We start from the raw sequence: 23,079 nt of genomic DNA on the forward strand, positions 1-23,079 counted from the left end.
ACCAAGCCTCTGTGTGTCGCTCAGCACGTACTCCTGCAGCCTGGAATGTGCCAGTTGGCAGCATTCCCTCACCGACATCTCCATGTGCCAAATGACCAAGAGGTTTCAGGCAGACCAAAGGGCATCTCTCACCAAGTTGATGATCATCCAGCAGTTCTGGATCGCCATCTCTGTCTGCGTCCCCAGGAGCAGCCCGTAAATCAGAGAGTCCCCTGTCGCTGCTTCTGGGGATGAACTGTGACAAGGATCCTTGCATTCTTCTCCACACACTCGAGGTTGATGATCACAATGGTGACCATACTTAACAAGAGGATATTATTGCCCTCAAAATTCTTGTCTCTTTGGAGCAATGAAGGATGAGTTAAAAAGGTTTATATGATTATGAGGAACTTAGATAGGATGGACAGCCTGCACCTTTTTCCTGGGGCAACAGTAGCAAATGCTAAAGGAGATCGGGGCAAGATGAATGGAGAAAGGTTTAGGGAAGATGTCAGAGGTACGTTTTTTTACTCAGAGAATGGTGGGGGCCTGGAATACATTGCTGGGTGCTGGTGGAGGTTAGAACAATAGGGACATTCAAATGTCTCTCAGATAGGCCCATGAATGTTAAAAGAAAAGAAGATTATGGGTGTGAGGGCTGAAAGAATTAGATTTTTGCAGAGTAGGTTTACATAGGTCATCAGAACATTGTTGAACAAAGGGCCTGTACTGTGCCCTGATGTTCTATAATTGAACGATTTTGATTTTATTTTCCAAAATTTCTCTCAGAATTTTTCAATGTTAAATTTCAGGACTATTCTTGCAGCTATTTATCTCCTCATTGTCAACTGCCTTTCAATATTCAGTGTAATCTGAAAATTCTAAATTGTTACCAAATTATCTACATATAGAAAATGTGATCAGATATTTAACCCAGGAGAAATACTATTCTCCAGTTAAAAAGAACAACTCTATTCTCTATGCCATTTCTTTTAATCCAAGCTGCTTAGAAATCTTTTAAATTCAAGTTCAAGTCTATTGTTATCCAATTGTGCAAGTACATTCCAACGAAACACCGTCTCCGGTCCTTGGTGCAAAACATGCAGACACACAATCAGACAAATGAAACATATGTAGCATGTGCACATGTCTATGTATATTTTTTATTCTGTCTATCTATTGACCCCCCCCAACTCTCTCTCTCTCTCTTTCTCTCTCTCTCTCTCTCTCTCTCTCTCTGTGTATTTTGTATATCTATATATAAATGCGTGCGCGCGCGCGCACACACACACACACACACACACACACACACACACACACACACACACACACACACACACACACACACACACACACACACACACACACACACACACACACACACACACACACGGATGAATAGTAGAGTGTTACAAGCCCAGAGGACCCATAAACCCAGCAGCAGTAGATATTCAGCAAGTCAAATGGTTACTTAAACAAAAGTTGTTTTTAATTATCTTTAAACATGAAAACAGAATCAAATTTAACTTATCTATTATTAATTTAACCTAACTTAACCCCCGTCTAATTCTAAGCGCACGTGTATGTAATGTGTGTGTAAATTCAGAAAAGTTCTTTGGTTCACAGTCCAATCTCACTTCTCATTCCTCCAAGTTCACTGGTTGCAGGCAATTCTTATACTGTGCACAAAATTTAACGTATAAAGTTCACCAGGCTTTGGTGCTCGAAAGGTAAATGGTTACCGCTCAGGAAGGTTCTTGTTGGTTTTCAGAGAGAGATTTGTTATTCCAGGATCTCCACCACTGATACACTTCCATCAGTCACCTCAGTGTCTTGCTGATTAAACTTTCCCCATCAGGGTTCTCCAGATGATAACCTTTTTCTTTCAGGTCACCACGAAGTTCCTTTTTGTTTCTCTTATTCCAAGTGAAACATTAGACAGCCAGTCCTCTCCTCTTGCATGACCACAAGGACTTCAACCAGGCTGTCTTCCAAAAGCTTGCTAGATTGTCCTGTTTCAGTCCCAGCAACTTTCTTGGTGACACTCTCAAGTGTTCTCTACTTCTCTTTCTCTCTCTCTCACACACTCTGAGAAAAAAACCTGTTTGACTTTCTCTGCCTACAAAACCACATGACCCTCTTACAACATCAGACTCTCCTTTCAGACAGCAGCGGCTCCAGCCTGCTCTTTCATCTGTTGCCTTTGATAAACAATAACCATTAGTGATGTCTTTTGAGCACTCTTCAAAGCTCTTGCAAAAAGGTGTGAGAAGCCACTATGTCTAGCATTTCAAATAAGATCTGTTTCAAAGTGTTTGCACATGACCTACTCTAACAAGCCTTTCCCAATTTATCTCCCAAAAACATTTCTATATATTCTGTCACAAGGTTTGTATGAGTAGTTCATCAGTCGTCAACACAGGAGGGTAAGAGGCAAGTACAAGAGAAAGAGGATTTCATGAGAGATAGAGAGAAGACCATGAGAGGAAGACAATGGGGAGAGAGCAGTAACAACACATAATTGAGGAATAATTGTTTTCTTATATAATTGTTTGACAAAGCAAATTTTAAAATGCCTTATTCCCCAGGTGAATGCTGAGTAAAATGACACAGCCAATCAGGGAGCCTCTCCAGAGGAGGAAGTCACTAGGACCCATGAGTCCAAATGCTGCCAAACGCCTTTACCGCAACTTGTCCTTCAGGTTGAAGGGCAGCTCCAGCTCAGAGGAGGGCTGCCTTATCAAAAGGATTGAGAAGGAAAGAAACAAGAAATCATCCTTGGTATGATCTAATTTCTTGTGTTGCACCATCAGTCAATCATTTATCATGTGAAAGTAATTCTATCAGTAAATATGGGCCCTTACTGATTGTCTTCCTCTCTACTATCACTGTTTCTTCCTGTAAATTGGAATGATACGGATTATTGACAAGATTTTAGAGCATCCAATTTGACCGTGTGTCTCGGCTTACTCTCTGTACTAGTGAGTATATAGATATATCTTGGATGAGTAACTTTTACAAACCTTTGGCCTTTTACAAAATCTTAAATCATTAAAATGACAAATACGACAAACCAAGCAACATCGTATTGACCTAATTTCTCTCTTACACTTTGACTTAAGTGTCTGAGTATTTAAATAACCAAGATTTCAGCTTCACTTGTCAATGTTGTGTATGGATCAGTTCTCAACAGATACAAAGGTACTGACAACTCTGCTTTGCAATAACCTCAAAATATATAATTACCCTGTAATTTCCAGGATAACACTACCTCAGTACACTGTTGTTGAACTCACGCAGCCTATGTGGTAAAATAACACCAAATTATGACTCATTTTTGAGTAAAATGTCCCTGCAGTGTGAGTCATGGTATGTGGTGAAGGATCTTGCAATGGTGTCAATCAGGAGGTCTAGTTTACTAGAATGCGATCTCTCGTTGCTGTTACTATAGAAACGAATCATTTCCAGATTTTCTTATTTTCTTGCCATGCGATAACTCCACATAACTGAATGTTGATATAATGCAATGGGCAAAAGAAAGTCAATGCAAGAACTCTATGGATCTACATCCATTTGTGTTAGTAGCAAGGGAATTTTGTGAGGTCAGTAACCATCTGCTAAATTTCAGAGCAAACTCCATGAATCTGTAGCTATTGGCAACAGTTCAAAGAAAATCTTTGGGTCAATTCTTCACATATGTGGTTCAGAGAGAGCTCATCAGTCATGGTCCATTGAAATCTCTGTGGGCCAGTGATTTCAAAGGAGCTCTGTGAGACAGTACCTGTCAGTAGCAATATGAGCAGTCAAGTAGGTGACAATATTGGAACCAGAAAGACAGAGCAGGTCCTGTGCCAAGGGGAAAAGGGGGGAGTATTCAATCTCAATCTCTCTGTCTCCATCTTGGAAGACAAACTCTTGACAGAATTTTCTACAACTCCTACAGCGACCTCGACTAAACCTCTTTACACCCGGACCCATGTAAGAATTCAATTCCTCTGTCTCTGTGGCATCTGCTCCCATGATGAGGTCTTCTATGCGAGATCATCCAAGATTTCCTCCTTCTTAAAAAAATGTGGCTTCCACTCTACTACCATCAACTCGGCCCTCACCCGCATATCCTCCATTAACCACACACCTGCCCTGGTCCCCACTGCCCCCAGGCACGACAAAGACAGGATTTTCCTTGCCTCACCTACCATCCCACATATCATTTTCCATCATTTCCGCCAACTACTACATGATCCCACCACCAGATATGTGTTCCTCTCTTCTCCCCTCTCTGACTTCTGCAGGGATTGCTCCCTCCGTGACTCCCTCATCCATTCATTCCTTCCCATCAATAACCCCCTTGGGACCTACCCCTTTGACCGTAGGAAGTGCTCCACCTACACCCACACCTCCTCCCTCACTGCCATTTGGGGCCCCAAACTGTCCTTCCAAGTGAAGCAACTCTTCACTTGTGAATCTGCAGAAGTCATCTACGGTATCCGGTGCTCCTGTTATGATCTTCTCTCCATCAGAAAGACTAGACACACACTGGGAGATCGCCTCGTTGAGCTACCTCAGCTCTGTCTGCAGCAATAGTGTGGATCAACCAGTGGCCACCCATTTCAATTCCCTGCCCCATTCCCTTGCTATCATGTCTAGCCAATGTCGCATGCACTGCCAGACTGAGACCACACGCAAATTGAAGGAACGGCACCATCCAACCAGATGGCATTAACATCGACTTCTCCAGTTTTGTTATGCCCCCTCCCTATCTTTTCCCATGTCTCCTTTCCCCCAGCTCTGCTTTCACAGAGCCAACCCTCACGCCTCCCTCCTATCAATTCTCACCTTTCCTCTCTCTTAGCCTCCTTTCTATATCCAATTAACACCTTTTGTCTGTTGGTCTGCACTCCTCCCCCGTTCCTTCTTTTAATTCAGACCCCTACCTGCTTTTTGCTCATACCTTGAGGAAAACTCATGCCCAAAACGTTGGTTAAAATTCTATACCTTCTCTGGACACCTGGAGACCAGCTGAGTTCCTCCAGCATTTCTGTGTTTTTACTCCAATCACAACATCAGAGCAGGATTTAGTGTGACCAAACAGGCCCCAGCGGTTGTAATCCAGATTATTCAGTGGAAAGAGCATCAGAGTTGGTAATTGCACCAATTATAATTCAGTTTTAGTATCTGTTTCAGAAGATACATTTTTAGGGTCAGATGTATTTAAGAATATATTTTTATGTATTTTAGTAGAGTTTAATTTTTTTTATATACTTTCTAGAACATTCAGTATGATTCAGTGTTTGATGCTGTGGAGCATGAAGACCTTGACGCAGTTCAGCAGATACTCGAACGTCATGACACACTTGACAATCTCAATCAGGCTACGAGCAACGGCCTGGTACCTCTGGATGTTGCTGTCCTGACCAACAACTTCACAATGGCCAGTCTCTTAATGAATGCAGGCGCCAGGGATAACCATCACTGTGAGTAAGGGATCTTCAGTGCTCAGGCCAGGGTGAACCATCAGAGCCCTGAATCAGTGCTAAGCTCACTGGCAATACAATGGGGCCACTGTTGTAGAATAGTTAAAAAGCAAAACAAAGATTCGGTCACCCTCATGGGTGAAACATGAAAGTCTGCAGACACTGTGGTTGAAGTGAAAACACAGTGCTGGAGAAACTCAGCAGGGCAAACAGTGTACTTTATATAGCAAAGATAAAGATACATCACCAACGGTTTGGGCTTGAGCCCTTCATCAAGGTATGAGCAAAATGAAGGCAGAAGGGAGGAGCAGGGGGAGGAATACAGGCCCACAGACAGGAGGTACTATGCGGATAAGGAAGGGAGGGCAGAAGCAAAAAAATGTGGCAAGTGATAGGAGGAGGGGATACCTCCCTGAATTGAAATGGTTAGCCACTGTGAGATCCCTGTCATTGATGCAACAAAGCCAGGCCACCCATAAAGTGGAGGAGCAACACCTAATATTCCATCTGGGCACTCTCCAACTGCATTAACATAGACTCTGGTTTCTGCTAGACCACTCCCCTGGCTCCCTCTCTTCCCTTTCCATCTGTCTCTTTTCTCCAGCTCTCCATCCCTTCCCTCTTCAGTCATAGAGCCATCCCTCTCCCCCTAATTTCTCTTGTACCCTCCCTCCCTTATCCATCTATTACCACCTGCCTGTGGGCCTGTGCTCCCCTTTCACTCATATCTTGATGAAGGGCTCAAGCCTTAAACATTGGTTATACATCTTTATCTTTGTTATAAAAAGTATGCTGTATGACCTGCTGAGTTTCTCCAGCATTGTGTTTTTTTTAATATTTAGACATACAGCACGGTAACTGGACCTTTTGGCCCACTAGCCCGTGCCACCCAATTGACCTGAAATCCCATATATTTTGAAGGGTGGGAGAAAACTGGAGCACCTGGAGGAAATCCACACAGATACAGGGAGAACATACAAACACCTTACAGACAGCACCAGATTTGAATCTGGATCACTGGCGTTGTAATAGCATGTACTAACTGCTATGTGAACGTGCCACCCCAGTTCTACCAAAGTTCAGAATTTATTTCACAAAATGTGGATGTCACAGGTAATATCAACACTGAGTGTCCATTTCTAACTCTCCCTGAGCTGAGGGAAGGGGCAGTTAAAGGCTTACTACATTGGTGGGTCTGGAGTCACACACAGTGAAAACCAGGCAAGGATAGTAGATTTCCTTCAGGGAGTGCAGTGAGTTAACCACCAGGCCACCATTCACAATTGGTTGAAAGTGACATAAAATCTAGGTGAATATCTCTCCTGTTTTCCTCATTTTCCCCATTCTGTTTTTTCCATCTTTTTTTTCTTGACATTGACACTTTCTACATCCAGTTAACGAGTGCAACTGGTCTATGCATCTGACGGCAATAGTGAGCAATGCGGGCCAAAAGATTTCTGAACTGACAGAACTCAAGAACGAAGAGTCAGAGGCTGATTTCCACAACAAAGCCAGAGCTCTTCGGACATGGAGGTTTCGATACAAGCTGTATAAACAAATGAAAGTTGCTTTTGACAATGCGGGTAAGTGGTAGAATCGCTGATATTTGCTTTTACTTAAGTGTTTTTTTTAACCTTAAAGAGACATGTATCCAAGACATGGTAGCATTTCTTCTTGCATTGAATATTCTACCCAGTGCCTTCTCTGAAATTACTCTGCAAGGCTCTCATTTTCTCCCATTTAAAATCATTCAGTCTCTTTGAGATAGACTTGGGCTTGATAGGGATATGGTCACAACTACCAGTGCAAGAAATAAATGAATGAACAAGCGATCTATGGAAATGTTCCTTAGGGAGGCAGTGAAGCAGCTCTTATTGATTCATGAAGTGGAAATTGGATAGATTTATTTGTGAAAATATCATTTTTGGGTACAGTCTATGAGTAATGTGGCAAGTATAAGGTGCTGAGAGGAAAAGGTAATTGAGGACATGGTTCCTAAGAGCACTCACCCCATAGGGTTTTCTGACATCATGTCAGGATCTGATGCAGTCTAATTGATCACCTAGTTTGGTCCACACAATTCTCATTTTATTATGTGGTTACCAGGATGGTGGTTGATGAGCCTCACTCCTTTTGCTCCTTCTCCCTGCACTTTGCTCATCAGACCATCTTATCAAAATCCATCCTTGTCCTCACAATTATTTACTATTCCCATTATTTTATTTCATCATTAACTCGGATATTTAGCCAGATCTTTGATGTTTACAGTCTAGAGGAGTTGTTCGACTATGGAACTGCGTACACACCAGCATCTTTTCCAACACTTATAACCCAATTTATTACCTTCCTACTAAATTCCCATGATCTATATTTACAGCTTTGGACTTGTGTTAATGTTATATGGGCACTAAAATATGCTGTAGGGCACCAGAATCAGTGTTGACAATCCCTAGCCACTTCAATTTATTGTGAGAGTCAATTCCTTTCCTCTGCAGATGTACCTGCTACTCCAGAGAATGTGCATTTGTTGGTAACTGGCAGTACATCTCTTCAAGTCACATTTGAGGAACCACGAAAGACAGACACCTTGATAACAACCCGATATAAAGGTAGCTTTAAACTGTTGGTTCACCTTTGTAGTTTCAATTGCTGTAGTCTGCTGTAAATTGTTTGTTTACAGAAGTTTTACAAATATGAATCAGAATCAGGATTTATTGTCATGAACAAGTCACAAAATGTGTTGTTTTGTGGCAGCGTCACACAGTGCGAACATTCATATAAAACCACCTTACAAAATAAATAAAAAATAGTGCACTAAAAGTCAAAGTGAGGCAGTGTCTGTGGTTCATTGATTATTAAGGAATCTGATGGCAGAGGGGAAGAAGCTGTCCTTATGCCGCTGAGTGCCCGTCTTCAGGCTGCTGTAACTTTTTCTCGATGGTAGAAGAGTGAAGAGTGCATAGCCTGGGTGGTGAAGGTCTTTGAGGATAGAGGCTGCTTTCTTAAGACATCACCTCTTGTAGTTGTCCTCGATGGAATAATGTCACAGGGCAAGTTAACAACCTTCTGGAGTTTTTTCTTATCCTGAGCGTTGGCACCTCCGTACCAGACATTGATGAGGCCAGCCAGAATGCTCTCCATGGTACACCTGTAGAAATTTTCGAGAGTCTTCAGTGACATACCAAATCTTCTCAAACACCTCACAGAGTATAGCCATTGGCAAGCCTTCTTCATGATTCCATCGACATGGAGGCACCAGGTCAGATCCTCCAAGATGTTGATACCCAGGAATTTGAAGTTCTTGACCCTCTCCACTACTGAGCCCTCAATGAGGACTGGATTGTGTTCTCCTGACTTCCTCCTGAAGTCTGCATTCATCTCCTTACTTTGGCTACCGTTGAGTTCAAGGTTGTTGGTGTGACACCACTCAATGAACTGATCTATCTCCCTCCTGTACGCTTCCTCATTGATTCTGCCAGCAATTAATATGTTAATGTGGTTAAAGCAGCAAGAATCTTCATGGTCAATATAGACGATGAAAATAACATACAATAAACCCCCCGAAACATTGGTTGCGCATCTTTATCTTTGTTATATAAGTACGTACTTTGACCTGCTGAATTTCTCCAGCATTGTGTTTTTATATTCATGTGTCTACCTAGAAGTCTCTTAAATGCAGCCAATTTCTCTGCTTCCACTGGCAGTGTATTTCAAGATAACACCACTCTGTTAAAAAAAATTCCTTTAAACGTTCACCCACTCACCCAAAAAGCACATCCTCCAGTAGGTGACACATGTCTGCTCTACCTATGCCTTCATCATTTTATAAGCTATTATAATTTTATATTCTTCTTGTGCTGGATTGATAAGGCTCATGTGTTCCCCTCCCCCTTCTTTCAGTGGAATGGAGTTACTCTAAAACGTTTGAAACTCGAGCAGGAATTACAATTGTTGAGGATCTGAAGAGCCTGCAATTCACAATTGAAGGTCTCGTCACGGTAAGTGACAGCATGGAATGTTCTTATTCCTTTGCCTAGAAATTGTGAATGTTTAAATGCATAGATTGATCTCAAAAGACATTCTACAAATGTTTAATTTCTTTTCCTCAAGATGCTTTCTTCCATTTCCTGCTGAGACCTTCCCTATTAGAGATGTGACTCCAGTTTTGATTCACCACACATTCCCTGTTGAATCTTGTGTGGACAACAATATTATTAACATGTGCAGCATCCATTATTAATAGTTTCAGAACAGACACTTATTTATTGTCATGTAATAAAACAGAAATGGAAATGTCATAATACAGGTACACAATCCTTTATCCGGACCCTTGGGGGATGGTGTGTTCCGAATTTCAGATTTTTCCAGATTTCGGAAAGCCAGATTTAAACCCACCCGAGTTATGCTCCCGTATCCACCCCCACCCCTTTCCAGTCGTGCTGCCAGTCTTTTCCCCCTTGCCTGCCTGACTCGTGCTGCCGGTCATTCGCCCGCCCGACTTGCGCTGCTGGTCTCGGTCTCTCATCTGCCTGACTCGCACTGCCAGTCTCTCCCCCTCGCCTGCTGGACTCACGCTGCCAGTGTCCCCTCCCCACCCCCCCCCCCCACCACCCGACTCGCGCTGCTGTCTCTCTCCGAACCTGCTGGATTTTGGAGCTTTCTGGATTCTAGATGTCCGGATAAAGGATCGTGTACCTGTACATGAAATTATCTTTAATCTGCCACAAAGATTCACCATTAGCATTAGAATTGCCCACCACCCTTTACAGTCGGAGAAAGAGAGTCTCTCCCCCCCACCACCAAAGAGTCATTGATTGTCCGTGGATTCACCTCCAGCACTCCCAAAGACTCCAGTTCAGTTCAAACCATCGGCAACCCAAGCCCAGATCTACACCTCCGAGATGACGAGCACCCAGGACCATTCAGGAGCCCTTCTTGCCCTCAGTACCCTCTCAAATTCTGGTTCTGATACCAGATTTCCAGGAACCAGTCTCCTGTAACGGTGTGAGTCCTTTAACCTCAAGTCCCCAGCAGCCCGCATCCTGTGTGGGTTCCACACCTGCAAGTTGCAACAGCTCACCACAGCACTGCTCGTTGGTCAACTTCCGTGGACATGGTCCTTTGGGTCATCTCTTCTGCTTCTCCTTCACAACAGGAGGTGTTCTCCCTGTCACTACTGCCCCACCCCAACCCCTCATGGCTGCTGCCGAACCCAGGCATCCAGGCATCACCACGTTGGGCCCAGGCAATCAGAAATCAGATTAAAATTTCACAGCCTATGAATTCACCTCTCAATTTTAAAAAAAACAGAGGTATCAAGAATCATATGTCATTTAAAGTGTCCCACTGAGGCATCATTTTTATACTTTATATGTTTCTCAAACCAATTATATTAAAAATCTCATTGCTGAAAGCAATGAACACAGATTGAGGCATTCCTGCCTAATAACTTCAGTTCGGTTTCTAGCTCAAGCTCTCATCTACATTATGTTAATACATACCCTTTGCATGAAATATAACACTAGTTCTGTAATCTACAAGCCAATGTTTGCATACTTAATTCCAAATCAATTTGCATATCCATTGGTGCAGCATTAATGGCCAAAGACTGTGCCACTCGAGAACAGAAATGCACTGTATAACCATCGGTTTTTTAATACAAAACCATGCAACTCTCTTGCCAGCTCCTGCTGCATTTGTTCCAATCCCTGACACTGTTAAAAAGAGTAAAAAGTGGAAGTAAGCCAGCGATTTATAACAAATCACTTTTACCATCTGTTTTTCATCTAACCAACAATCAGACAAAAGGCTCCAGATTGAACATTGAGACCACACACCCAACACTGGTGGTAGTTTATCAGGTTTTACATTTGATAATCAAAAATGCAAATGATTGCATAAGAATTATAATAAATTTGCAACACAGAAGGAGCTGCCCAACCTAACCACAGCTTTCTAGGGTCTTTGTTGATCTCAGAACTGTTGGTATACTTCCAAGCAGTTCTGAAGGTTTCTGCTTCTCCCTCCCTCTGAGACGGTGAGTTCCAGACACCCTATGGGTGAAAAATTTAATTTATCTTTTTAAAAGTTTTGTAACTTAGACATACAGCACAATAACATATCCTTTCGGCTCACAGGCCCATCTGCCCAATAACACCAATTGACCTACAACCCCAGTACGTTCTTGAAGGATGGGAGGAAACCAGAGCTCCTGGAGAAACCGCATGCAGATATGAGGACAGCGCAGATTCGAACGCCAGCCCTAGTCACTGGCGCTGCCGTGCCGTACTTTGTTATATAAAGTACACTGTGTGACGTGCTGAGTTTCTGCAGCATTGTGTTTTTACTTCAATCACAGCATCCACAGGCTATCATGTTTTATTCCTTGAGGTGGAACCACTGTACTACTGGCCTGCCCCTTGCTGACTGTACCTGTGGCTCCTCCCCCTTGATTCCCGTAATAAAGGTGGCAATGCCATAACCCCTCCCCCCAGAACAAGCTTGGGACTCAGGTCAGCAACATGAGATGTGCCATCAGTTTATGGTAATAAATTCCTATCAGTCAGGTAACTTCTAGTCTTTAGTTATCAATTTCCTCCTCTTTAATCCTAACCTGTCTCTTATCATTAGGGTGCTCTTTACTATGTGCGTGTTTCAGCTTACAACATGAAAGGCTGGGGACCACCAAAGGCTTCTTCTCCCCCCTGTGCTGCTCCTTCGAGTAAGTGATAATACTTATCGCTGCTTAACATCAAACACACTTTTATGTAGCACCTTTTGCTAACTGTCAATGAAGCGTTTTCAAGTACAGTAATTGTAATGGCGGAAGTGCAGCAGTCAGTTTATGTAGAGGGAGCTCCTGTAGCTGGAGTTTGATAATTATTGAAGAACAAAAACTGTGGAGGCTGGATATTAGAAATATAAATATAGCATTCTGAAGATATCTAGCATTTCAGTCAGATAGGAGGAGGAGGCAAGAACAACTTCAAATCAATGACCTTTCATCAGAACTTGGATACATGGTAATAATTGTTGATTAATGTTCATGATCTCTTCTTCGGCTTGACTTCGCGGACGAAGATTTATGGAGGGGGTAAAAGTCCACGTCAGCTGCAGCCTCGATGGTGGCTGACAAGTCCGATGCGGGACAGGCAGCGGTTGCAGGGGAAAATTGGTGGGTTGGGGTTGGGTGTTGGGTTTTTCCTCCTTTGTCTTTTGTCAGTGAGGTGGGCTCTGCGGTCTTCTTCAAAGGAGGTTGCTGCTGGCCGAACTGTGAGGCGCCAAGATGCACGGTTTGAGGCAAGATCAGCTCACTGGCGGTGGTCAATGGGGCCGGCACCAAGAGATTTCTTGATATTGAGTGGCGTAAATCACAGGCAAGACACCAGCAGCAATTGCCTTCTTCCAATCAGGACCATTCCATCTCATGCGTTTGGCCGAGAGGCAGTCATGTTGAATGAGCAAGGGCCTTGTGTGCTGTCATCTGAAAGGCAGCTGACATGACAATGTCAGACATCCTCAGTACTGCTCCAGAGTGTTAACTTGTTGAAGCTTCTGCAGTGGAACTTGAACCAAGAACCTTAAAATGTTGGCATTGAGAAAGATGCCAAGTGGATCACAGTCAATATTACTGTTGTTTGTTACTTGAGTAGAAAATCAGGTCAGTTGATCTTACCTAGCCATTGATCAATAGAAGCTGGAGCCAGAAAAGGGGGTGGAAAAGGGGGTGCCTCTCCTCTTCCTGCACCTAGAAATTCAAATGCTTTCATACTGTTCATGTATCTGATCCTTGTTTTTTCCTAAACCACATCCATGTTGTTTTACCCAACTCTGGACGATAGGCTGTGCATTTCCTGGCAGGATTCTTGTGCTTACTAGTGCACTTTCCTCCTCGGGGAGGGGTGTTGGATGATTTCATTCCCCACGTCCTGGTAATCCTGATGTTTTCAGTCTCATCCCAGACAAGGACACCTGCTGGGAAGAGAATTACTTGTCCTCACCTTTAATTCCAGAACCTTCTCCTTCACACCACAAACAGAGAAGAACTTTCGTTATCTTCATCAATTGTGAATGCTGATGTGCGGTCTTTATTTGGTGAAACCCTTTGGACCATCGAGAACATCTATGGAGATCTCTGCCATCAGAGAGCAGCAGCGATCATCAAGGATCCACACCAGCTAGCACATACTCTATTCTCGCTGCTATCACCAGGAAAGAGGTATCAGTGCCACAAGGCTCTCATCATCAGGTTCAGGAACAGCTGCTCCCCCTCCACCATCAGACTCCTCAACAACAAACTCAATCAGGGACTCATTTAAAGACTCTTACTTTTGCACTTTATTTTTTTCTCAGTATTGCACAGTTTGTTTACATTTCTTTATTAGTTTATGTGTATGTTGAGTCAGTTTTTTGCTCTACTAATAAGTGTTAATTCTACCTGGCCCACAGGAAAAAGAATCTTAAGGTTGTATGTGATGTCATGTATGTACTCGGACAATAAATCTGAACTTGAACTTGACTTTATTCCTGTGCAGGTTGGAAAGAGTGCTCAGATATTAAACTGAGACACAAAGACCAAAGCCAAGCAGTGCTACAGCTTCTGGAGAGAGTGAAGGGTCCTTGTCACCGGAGCTTCTTCGTGGGTGAGGTGGCCACATAGATGCAGTGTTCACAAATAGTCCAAACCAGAAGCTTTTCCACAATGGGAATTCATTTAGTAAAATATTTCACCAAGTAGCAGTCACAAGGATTTGGCTTCCAATCTGTGCTAAAGTAGTTAATTGAAACAGGCAGAAAATTGGAAAGCTCAGACTGTAAAATCCCTGTTATCCAGAATTCAAGAAACCAGCAAACAAAATCACAGAAAATAAATACCATATATACTCAAGTAATAGTCAAGATTTGGGGACCAATTTCTCGGGTCAAATATGGGGATGTCTACTTTTACATGGATTCTACTTTTGTCCGTGGTAAGTACCTGTATCATTCAAAGCATTGGGAGCTCAGATGGCCAGGACCAGGTGTTAAGTCCGAGACAAGAGTATGTGGTTGGGGCATCGAGAGATCGCTTGGGCGGGCAGCCGAAGCGAGGTTATCGGGTGGATAAAGGTAAAGGTTCCATTATTGTCACATAATACTACATTTAGAATGTAACATCCTGAAATTCTTTTTGTTTTTTTGTCTACGGTATGGCTGACGAAGAGTCGCCACTTTGTCCAGCGCCCCTCACAGAAACCTACAGCACCTGGTGTTCCTCGTCAGTCTCCCCTCCAAGAACTGACCAGTCCTGAGCTTGTTTAGCTTCCGAGATCAGACAATCTCAGGTGTATTCAGGCCATTAGGTGCTGTAGGAGGGTGGCTAAGCTGAGGGTTTGAGGTCAGGGCATCGGGAGATTGGGTGAGTGCTCAACGTGAAGGTTCACAATCAAAGCATCAGGAGCTCAGATGGGCAGGTGGTCGGGGCAAGGATCAACAGTCGAGGCATCATGAAATTGGATGGGTGGGTGGCTGGGGTGAGGATCAGGTCAGGCCATTGGGAACTTGGATGGGTGGGTGGCCAGGGTGAGGATCCATGGGAACTCGGATGGACGAGCAGTTGGGCCATCAGGAACTCGGGCATGCAGGTGGTCATGGCCAAAATTAGAGGGGTCGACTTTTACACAGGGTATACAGAAAACATGCGGTTTTTGGGTCAAATAAAGGGGGGGGGCGACTTTTACATGAATATATACAGTAGGTAAAAAATATGAAATTTTTAAATTGGTGCCACCTAGTGGTCAGTTCGGCAATCACACAACACACAATCTCAAACAACCGGGTTTGATGGACATCAGAGACAGAATGTTACAGGAAAAGAATCAGCATAGATTTAGTGGGTCAAATGGCCTCCTCCATTGAATTAACATGGCATCCTGTGCTGTGCCTTTCACTGTCACTAGGTGCTTTCTAGGGGAGAAGGTACCTGAACATATACTATATAAGTGGGATGAAAAGCTGGTGCAACAGGGGAATTCACCAGTACTGCACCATCTGCTCAACATTTGGAAGAAGATTCACGTAGAAAGAAAAAAAACAAATTATCAACTACCAAAATTAATATTGACGCAAAATCAACTAATCCCTTTCACAATAGATAACCTTTCCTTTAGAGAATGGGAGGGAAAAGGGATCAAAAGAATAGAAAATTGTTTTTCGGGAAATAAATTATTATCTTTTGAACGAATGAAGTACAAATATGGTATAACTCACGATATAATGTTTGCATACCACCAACTGAAAAACTACTTGAAGGACAAATTGGGAAGCAGGCTGAGGTTACCAGAAGGAAGCAATTTTGAATATGTGATTACAGACACAATGATAATTAAAAGATTTATAACAAATATGTACGTCAAACTGCAAGAGAAAGAGAACGATGAAATAAGCTGTAAACCCAAACAAAAGTGGGAACAAGATCTAAACATGGGAAAAGCTATGCTCCGGAAATATGAGAAATACAATAAACACGAGGTTCATAGTGTGAAAAACTAAAAAAAATTTTAAAAGTAGGTGCTTTCAAACTGCCTTGTAAAATGGGATTAACCGGGCAATTGCATCATCCATAGTCAACCAGGTCCCTGCTCTACCTCAGAGGTAGTCAGGAAGCCCAATTAAACTTACCCAGGATGTGTCGACCAGCAGCCTGAACAGCAAAATGGCCAACCTGGTTACTCCTGTGACATCAGCGCTTATGTGCTGGCGTCACAGGGAAACCCCGGCTGAAGGGTCTGCGATGATTGGGGGGAGGGGTCGCTGCCAGGGCTCGGAGTGGAGAAGTTGGGGGGGGTGAGGGTGAGAGGTCGCTGCCGTGAGGGAGAGAGGAGAGGGATCGCTGCCTCAGGGGAGAGAGGAGAGGGGTCACTGCCGCAGGGAAGAGGGGTCAGCTGCTGTGGGTTGGGGGGGAGACTGACAGCTGGTGGGGGGGACAGGGGAGACTGGCAATTTACTGGGGCTATCCCCTCTCAGTTTAAAAGGTGCTGGAGGGACCTGGGTCCCAAGATGGCTATCCAGGTGCTGCAGTGCTGCACACTGACAAACAATCATCATTTGGCCCATGAATAACACTAGACAAGATGAACAATTGGTTTGGTACAACATTCAAAATAAAAGCAAAGCATGTGGAAAATACAGTAGAATCTCCATTATCCGGCAGCTACAGGGAACACGGATGCCAGAATTGTGAATTTTCCAGATGACTGAGACTCGACTGCATTAAGAATAAGCCATATAAAAGCCAAAAGGCAGTGCATATGTAAAATAATTGAAAAAAATCAGTACTGTAGTCTTCAGTTATGTAAAGTTCACTTTTATCTGGTAATTCCCGTCATTTACAAAATTTAAATTTGAACCTTAGTTGCCGGCACTAACGCTGCTGTCATATTTGGGAAGGATGTATGTTAATCTACAAGGGTTATGGGGAAGGGGAAATGTCTCTGATAGATTAAATCAGTGAGACCAGGAGGAAAAAATACCCTGTAAATAAGGGTATCTCTGTTTATGTTTGGTTTTGATATCCAATGTGTCCTGATCTCTGTACGAAAACCCCAGCAGCCTACAGCTTCTCATCCTCTTCTGTCTAGATGTTCAAACTCCATCCTGCAGGAGACTGACTGTTGTAGATCATGCTTAATTACATTGAATAGATTCTGACGGTAACTCACAAGCCAGACCTGTGGTCTTTTCCAGAAGCAGCCAAGGTTCATGTGCCCAGTAAGAGGCTCTTGGTCTCTCGAAGCCTCAAGTACCTCTTCCAAAACACAAGCAAATTTGTCAAGACCCTACAGAGGTGAGTGGACTCCCTGGCTGATTTGAAGCTGAATTAATTCCAAGATTTAATTTATTGACATGTAATAAAGAGTGCAATATTACACAGAATTTGTTTACATCTGCTGTAAGGCAGACAGATTCGCTATTGGAAGAAATTTCCTGAAGCTCCTCTTACAGTCAGAGAAAGAGAGGCAAGAGAGTCCCCTCAGAATCACCAAGTCTCCGTGGATTCGCCTCCAGAGCTGCTGCAGCTACACAGAGTCCAGTCCAAACCATCAGTAATCCAAGCTCCAGATCTAAACCTCCAACTCGATCTGGAACCCTTCAGCACCCTGGGCATCCTCTTGCATCCAGTTCCAGTTCCTGGTACCCCTTCAGCTGTCTCCAGCAGCCTGCAACCCATTGTGAAGCCTTGACCACAGTCTCCAACCACCCGCAGCCTGCATGGGTTCCTCACCTCAAGTCATCAAAAGCCTGCTCTTCAGCCTGTGTTCTTCAGCCTCAGAACCCTTCACTCGTCCATCGCCATGGTCATCATCCTGTGGGTTGTTTCCTCTGCTTCTCTTCTCAAACGGGGTGGTCTCCCCATGTTCTGGTGCCCTGTGCCAGTCCTCCACTTCCCTGGAGTCTGAAACCCCTCATGGCTGCTGCCAATCATAGGTGCCACCAACTTGAGTGAAGACCCTGCAGTCAGACGATTTTTAAATAAAACCATTTCAGATTCGAAAGGAACAATCAGAGAAATGAAGCTCAGACTGGATATATGGGCTGGGTCAGGATGTTGGAGCTAGGGTTGGCAAAGTTACTTAACAGGTTGAGGACCCAGACTGTGAAACAATTGCATTCAATTCTTAAATATTGGTTCTCTGGGGTCTGCTATCAGGTTGACCTGGGCTTATGTCCCACCCTGATTTGTTGTGTCGACCAACACAAAAAAAAGGGCTCGTGCCCTATTGCTCTCAGATGAATAAAATAGCCACTCACACAGATAGGATTGGGTATAATCCTGTGGCTTTATCCCTGAATGCAAAGGAACATTGAGCACTGGCATTTGAGGTCGATGATCTGTGTGAGTTCAAGTTCCAATTCAATATCAGAGTACATGAATGACATCACATAAAACCCTGAGATTCTTTTTCCTGCGGGCCAGGCAGAATTTCTACTTACCGGTAGTGTAAACTGTACTCAAGAAAAAGTTTCATATAAGAGAGAAATGTAAATAAATAGTGTCCTTAAATGAGACTCTGATTGAGTTTGTTGTTTAGGAGTCTGATAGTGCAGGGGTAGCTACTGTTCTTGAACCTGGTGGTATAAGACTTGTGGCACCTATACTGTATCTCCTGTAAGCAGCGAGAATAGAGCATGTCCTGGGTGGTGCAGATATTTGATGATTTCTCCTGCTCTCCCACGGCAGCATTCCAAGTAGATTTTCTCGATGGTTGGTAGAGTTTTGCCTGTTGATGTACTGGGCTCTGTCCATTACCTTTTGAAGGGCATTCCATTCAGAGGTATTGGTGCCCCCATACCAGGCCATGACACAGCCAGTCAGCACACTTACCCTACACATTTATAGAGGTTTGCCAAGGTTTTTGATGTCATACCGAACCTCCAGCAACTCCTAAGGAAATAGAGACGCTGACATGCTTTCTTCACAATAATGTTATTAAATTGGGCCCAGAAAAGAACCTCCAAGATTGAGACTCCCAGGAACTTAAATCTGCTCATCCTCGCCACCTCTGATTCCCCACTGATCACTAGATCGTACATCTTTGGTTTTTACCTCTTAAAGTCCACAATCAGCTCCCTGGTTTTGGTGACATTGAGTGTGAGGTTGTCGTTGGAACACCATTCAGCCATGATTTCAATCTCCCTCCTGTAGGCTGACTTTCACTCATTTTTGTACAGCCCGCTACTATGGTGTCATCAGCAAATTTGTAAATTGTGTTGTCGTACTGAGCCTCCAGTCATAGAACGAGGAGAACAGGGAGCTAAGAACGCAGCCCTGTGGTACTCCGGTACCGATGAAGTTATGGAGATGTTCTTACCAATCCTCACTGGAGGTGAGGAAATCCAGGATCCAATAACACAATGGAGTGTTAAGTCCCAGGTCTTAGGAGTTTGTTGATCAGCCAGTCAAGGCAGTGATTCATGCGTTTTCCAGTCTCTGGCAAATCAAGGATCAGGGAGAGAAGGTAGATCTGTCAAAGTTTGCAACAAGCTCGGGGCCAGACGGCCATCCAAGCTGTAGTACCTGTACCTTGTGTTTGAAAACCACACTCTTTCTGAGTCACTTTCTATCTAAACTATTTTCACAGTATTGCATCCATTAAACATTGATTTATTTATCCTTCACATTTGGAGGTCAGCACTGAACATTACCTATGGTGAGCCAGTTGCTGGTGGGGTGGGGGGGGGGGCACATTTTTTTTTTTTGCTATTGAAACCAGAACTTGCTTCACCAAAACCTATATTCTGTTTGTGGGTTTAAACGTGAGCTTCCTGTAGCCTACCAATTTAAATTTCACAACCATCCGTACAGTGACACATTTGTCATTGACTTTATCCATTGTGTCAGCACAAGGACAAACGTAAACATGAGGAACAAAACATCATATCTAACGGCATGAAAACTGATTTTCCTAATTCTACATCACCTCCACCACCATCTGTTTCCACCACTTTTTTACCTATTCCTGAGTTTTTTGTTCTCTCTCTCTCTCTCACACACACACACATACACACACACAAACACACACACACACACACACACACACACACACACAAAACTTCTTTCCCCCCCCCCCCCCCCGCCACTCCCTTCCTAATAGTTTCTCCCTCTACTTGTCTCTCCACCTCCCACACCTTTTGACCTATTCCATGTTGTCTCTGGTCAAATCTAAACCAGGCAGGTGGAAGAAGGAATGGAGAGAAAATAGAGGGGTGGAATGGGGAGAAGAGGGCTGAGAAGACCATTGCAAAGGAGGGAGATGAACAAGAAGCGATAAATAATTGATAGAGCAGAGATGAGGAACACTTGTAAACTAAATCAACAGTAATTGAAAGGAATGGGCTAAATGGCTGGATTGGTTCTCAAGAGATAGGGGTCAGGTACTTTGGAGGGGGAAGAATTGGTCATCAAGGAGGAAGATGGGAGTTGGGGAGAGGTGGAGAGGTAATGGAATAGGAACTAATTCAAGATTCAAGATTCCTTTTATTCTCGTGTAATAAAAACAGTGCAATATTACACAGAGTTTGCTTTAATCTGCCTCTTACAGTCAGAGAAAGAGAAGCAAAAGAGAGTCCACCCAAAGTCACCAAGTGTCCATGGATTAGCCTCCAGTGCTCCCACAACCTCCACAGCCACTCAGCCTTCAGTCCAAACCATCAGCAACCAAGCACCCGATCAGAACCTCTGACACCATCAGGAAACCTTCAGTCTCCTTAGCACCTGCTCGCCAGTGGTGTAGCTATGGGGAGTGCAGAGGGAGTGACAGCAGCCCCTCCAGTCTGATATCATGCCCCCCCCAGTCCAAAGCCACAGCCCCCTCCCACCAGTCTGACGGTGCTGGACCCCTCCCCCTGCCTGGTCTGACGCAGTGCCCCCGCAACTCCCCTCTGGTCTAACACCACGGATACCCCCTCTTGGTCCAACCCACCGAAAAATCAGTGCGGCCCACCATTCAACCACTAACTCACCATCTGGTGTCTTGTGACATGGCACCTTTTTTATGTGCTCACTCCCCCTAACTTTAGAACTTGGCTGTTGCTCGCATCCTAGTTCTAATTCCAGGTACCTCTTCAGACATTCTCCTGTAGTCCGCCGCCTAGTGTGAATCCCTCGACCACAGCCTGTGTGGGTTCCTACCCTCGAGTCACCAGTAGTCTGCTGCCTGTATATTCTTCAGCCACAGAACCCCTCACTGGTATGCCACCGTGATCACTGTCATGTGGGTCATCACCTCTGGTTCTCTTTCTCAAGTTGAGGGGTGGTGTGGAGCGCTGTAAGACAAAATTGGACACACACAAGGTAAAGACTGTACAACAGGCTTTAATCCACAAAGACTTCCACAGAGCCAGGTTGGCTGTAGCTGCAGTAACTCTGAGTGAAGCTTCAGAGGCTGGCGCAGGCTTATATCCTGGAGGGTGATTGACACCCAAATGGGTGGGGCTTGATGGTTGCATCACTAACCGGTATGGAGGTGCCAATGCACAGGACAGGAAAATGCTGCAGAGAGTTGTGAATTCAGCCAGCGCCATCCCAAGTATCAGTCATCACTCCATCAAGAACATCTACAAGAGGCAGTATCAAGAAAGCAGCCTCTATCCTCAAGGACCTCCACCATCCAGGCCATGCCCTCTTCACTCTGTTACCATCCTCTTTTCTTGCACTATTCATTTATTAATGAAATATAATTGATTGTTAAGTTTGCACTGTAACACTCCCACAAAACAATGATTTTGTGACATGTTCTTGACAATAAATTTTGGTTCTGATTCTGACCTGCCTTATAGAACCTTGGGCCCCATTTACCTCTGTGAAGCTGTTGTAAAATCAATGAATTGGGTCAACCAGAGGTCAGTTTTATAATATGCTGAACTTATTTGGAGTTTACTCCTTTGAGATAACCAGTATGTGTGTGTGTGAGCTGACTAAGAGGCCATTTTTAACTCATTTTATTTTTTAGGGGAGTGTACTTAGCTGCCATTTTCTTCTACAAGGAGAACATTCTGGTTACCAATGAGGATCAGCTTCCAATTATTGAGATTGACAGCTGCTGTTCGGGAACCGACATGCAAGAATTCCTCTGGTTCTCCAAGGTACAACCATGTCCCCTCTCCCTTACAGTCATAGAATCGCAGAGTTCTACAGCATGGAAACAGGTCCCTCAACCCTAATTGTCCAGCCCATTTGGCTGTGTCTCACCCATATCCTTCTAAACCAGTGGTTCTCAACCTTTTTCTTCCCAACTGACATACCACCTTAAGAAATCCCTTACTAACCACATAGTATAGGATGCCATAGGTGCACTGTGGTTAGTAAGGGATTACTTAAGGTGGTATCTGAGTGGAAAACAAAGGGTTGAGATCTACTGCTCTAACCCCTTCCTATCCATGTGCCTGTCTAAATGCCTTTTGAACATTACAATTCTCCATCCTCCCACTTTCCCTCGCAGATTGTTCCATACACAGTAAAATCCCTGTTATCTGGAATTCAAGAAAAAAATAGTCACTGATAATAAATAGGCAAAAAATGCAGAAGTTTAACATTAGTGCTCCTAGCGGCCAGTTCATCAACCACACAATCCCAAGCAACTGGAAAATTCACTTATCCGGCATCTACCAATTCCCACAGGTGCTGGACACCAGGGGTTTTACTGTACCTCATTCCCTCTGTTTGATGAAGACTTCCCGGAACCTTATCTGGATACATAATCCCTGATGATCTGGAACATTATGAGTTATGTATCCGTGTATGAGGGCACAGGGGCCCTACCACTATCAGTGCGCCACTTAATGGCTGAGCATTTATAAATTATTGGTTGGATTACTAACTCACCATCTACATTCCATTTTCAACTACAAACCAATCTATTAACTTTAAAGAAATAATTAAGGGAATTAATAAATAAGTAGATGTAAATTAATTATTTATTTGAAATTACATTACATCAATGTGCTAATTTATCATCTAGACATTAATTACTCCGCCAGTTCTGGAAATAAATTAGTGGTAACAATAAATAGTCATATTGAGAAAGATAGGTAGTTTATCAAGACTGCAGCATGTGAGAGGTTGTGAACAGTAAAACTACTCTGGATC

The 23,079-nt window shown here is 43.7% G+C and overlaps 1 protein-coding gene across 3 annotated transcripts in view; it reads left to right on the forward strand.

Annotated features, from left to right (window-relative positions):
• Positions 1-23,079, forward strand: part of LOC138747903 (ankyrin repeat and fibronectin type-III domain-containing protein 1-like) — a 171,967-nt gene that overhangs the window by 121,722 nt on the left and 27,166 nt on the right. For all 3 annotated transcript variants that reach the window (XM_069907529.1, XM_069907528.1, XM_069907530.1), the window contains 9 exons: positions 2,568-2,760; positions 5,249-5,453; positions 6,848-7,036; positions 7,949-8,062; positions 9,354-9,451; positions 12,084-12,174; positions 13,988-14,095; positions 17,178-17,277; positions 21,944-22,076. In XM_069907529.1, coding sequence (XP_069763630.1) covers positions 2,572-2,760; positions 5,249-5,453; positions 6,848-7,036; positions 7,949-8,062; positions 9,354-9,451; positions 12,084-12,174; positions 13,988-14,095; positions 17,178-17,277; positions 21,944-22,076 — 1,227 coding nt within the window. In that variant the 5' untranslated portion in view covers positions 2,568-2,571. The remainder of the gene's footprint in view (positions 1-2,567; positions 2,761-5,248; positions 5,454-6,847; positions 7,037-7,948; positions 8,063-9,353; positions 9,452-12,083; positions 12,175-13,987; positions 14,096-17,177; positions 17,278-21,943; positions 22,077-23,079) is intronic.

This window comes from Narcine bancroftii, chromosome 13 (genome assembly GCF_036971445.1).
Source record: "Narcine bancroftii isolate sNarBan1 chromosome 13, sNarBan1.hap1, whole genome shotgun sequence".
Lineage (NCBI taxonomy): Eukaryota > Metazoa > Chordata > Chondrichthyes > Torpediniformes > Narcinidae > Narcine > Narcine bancroftii.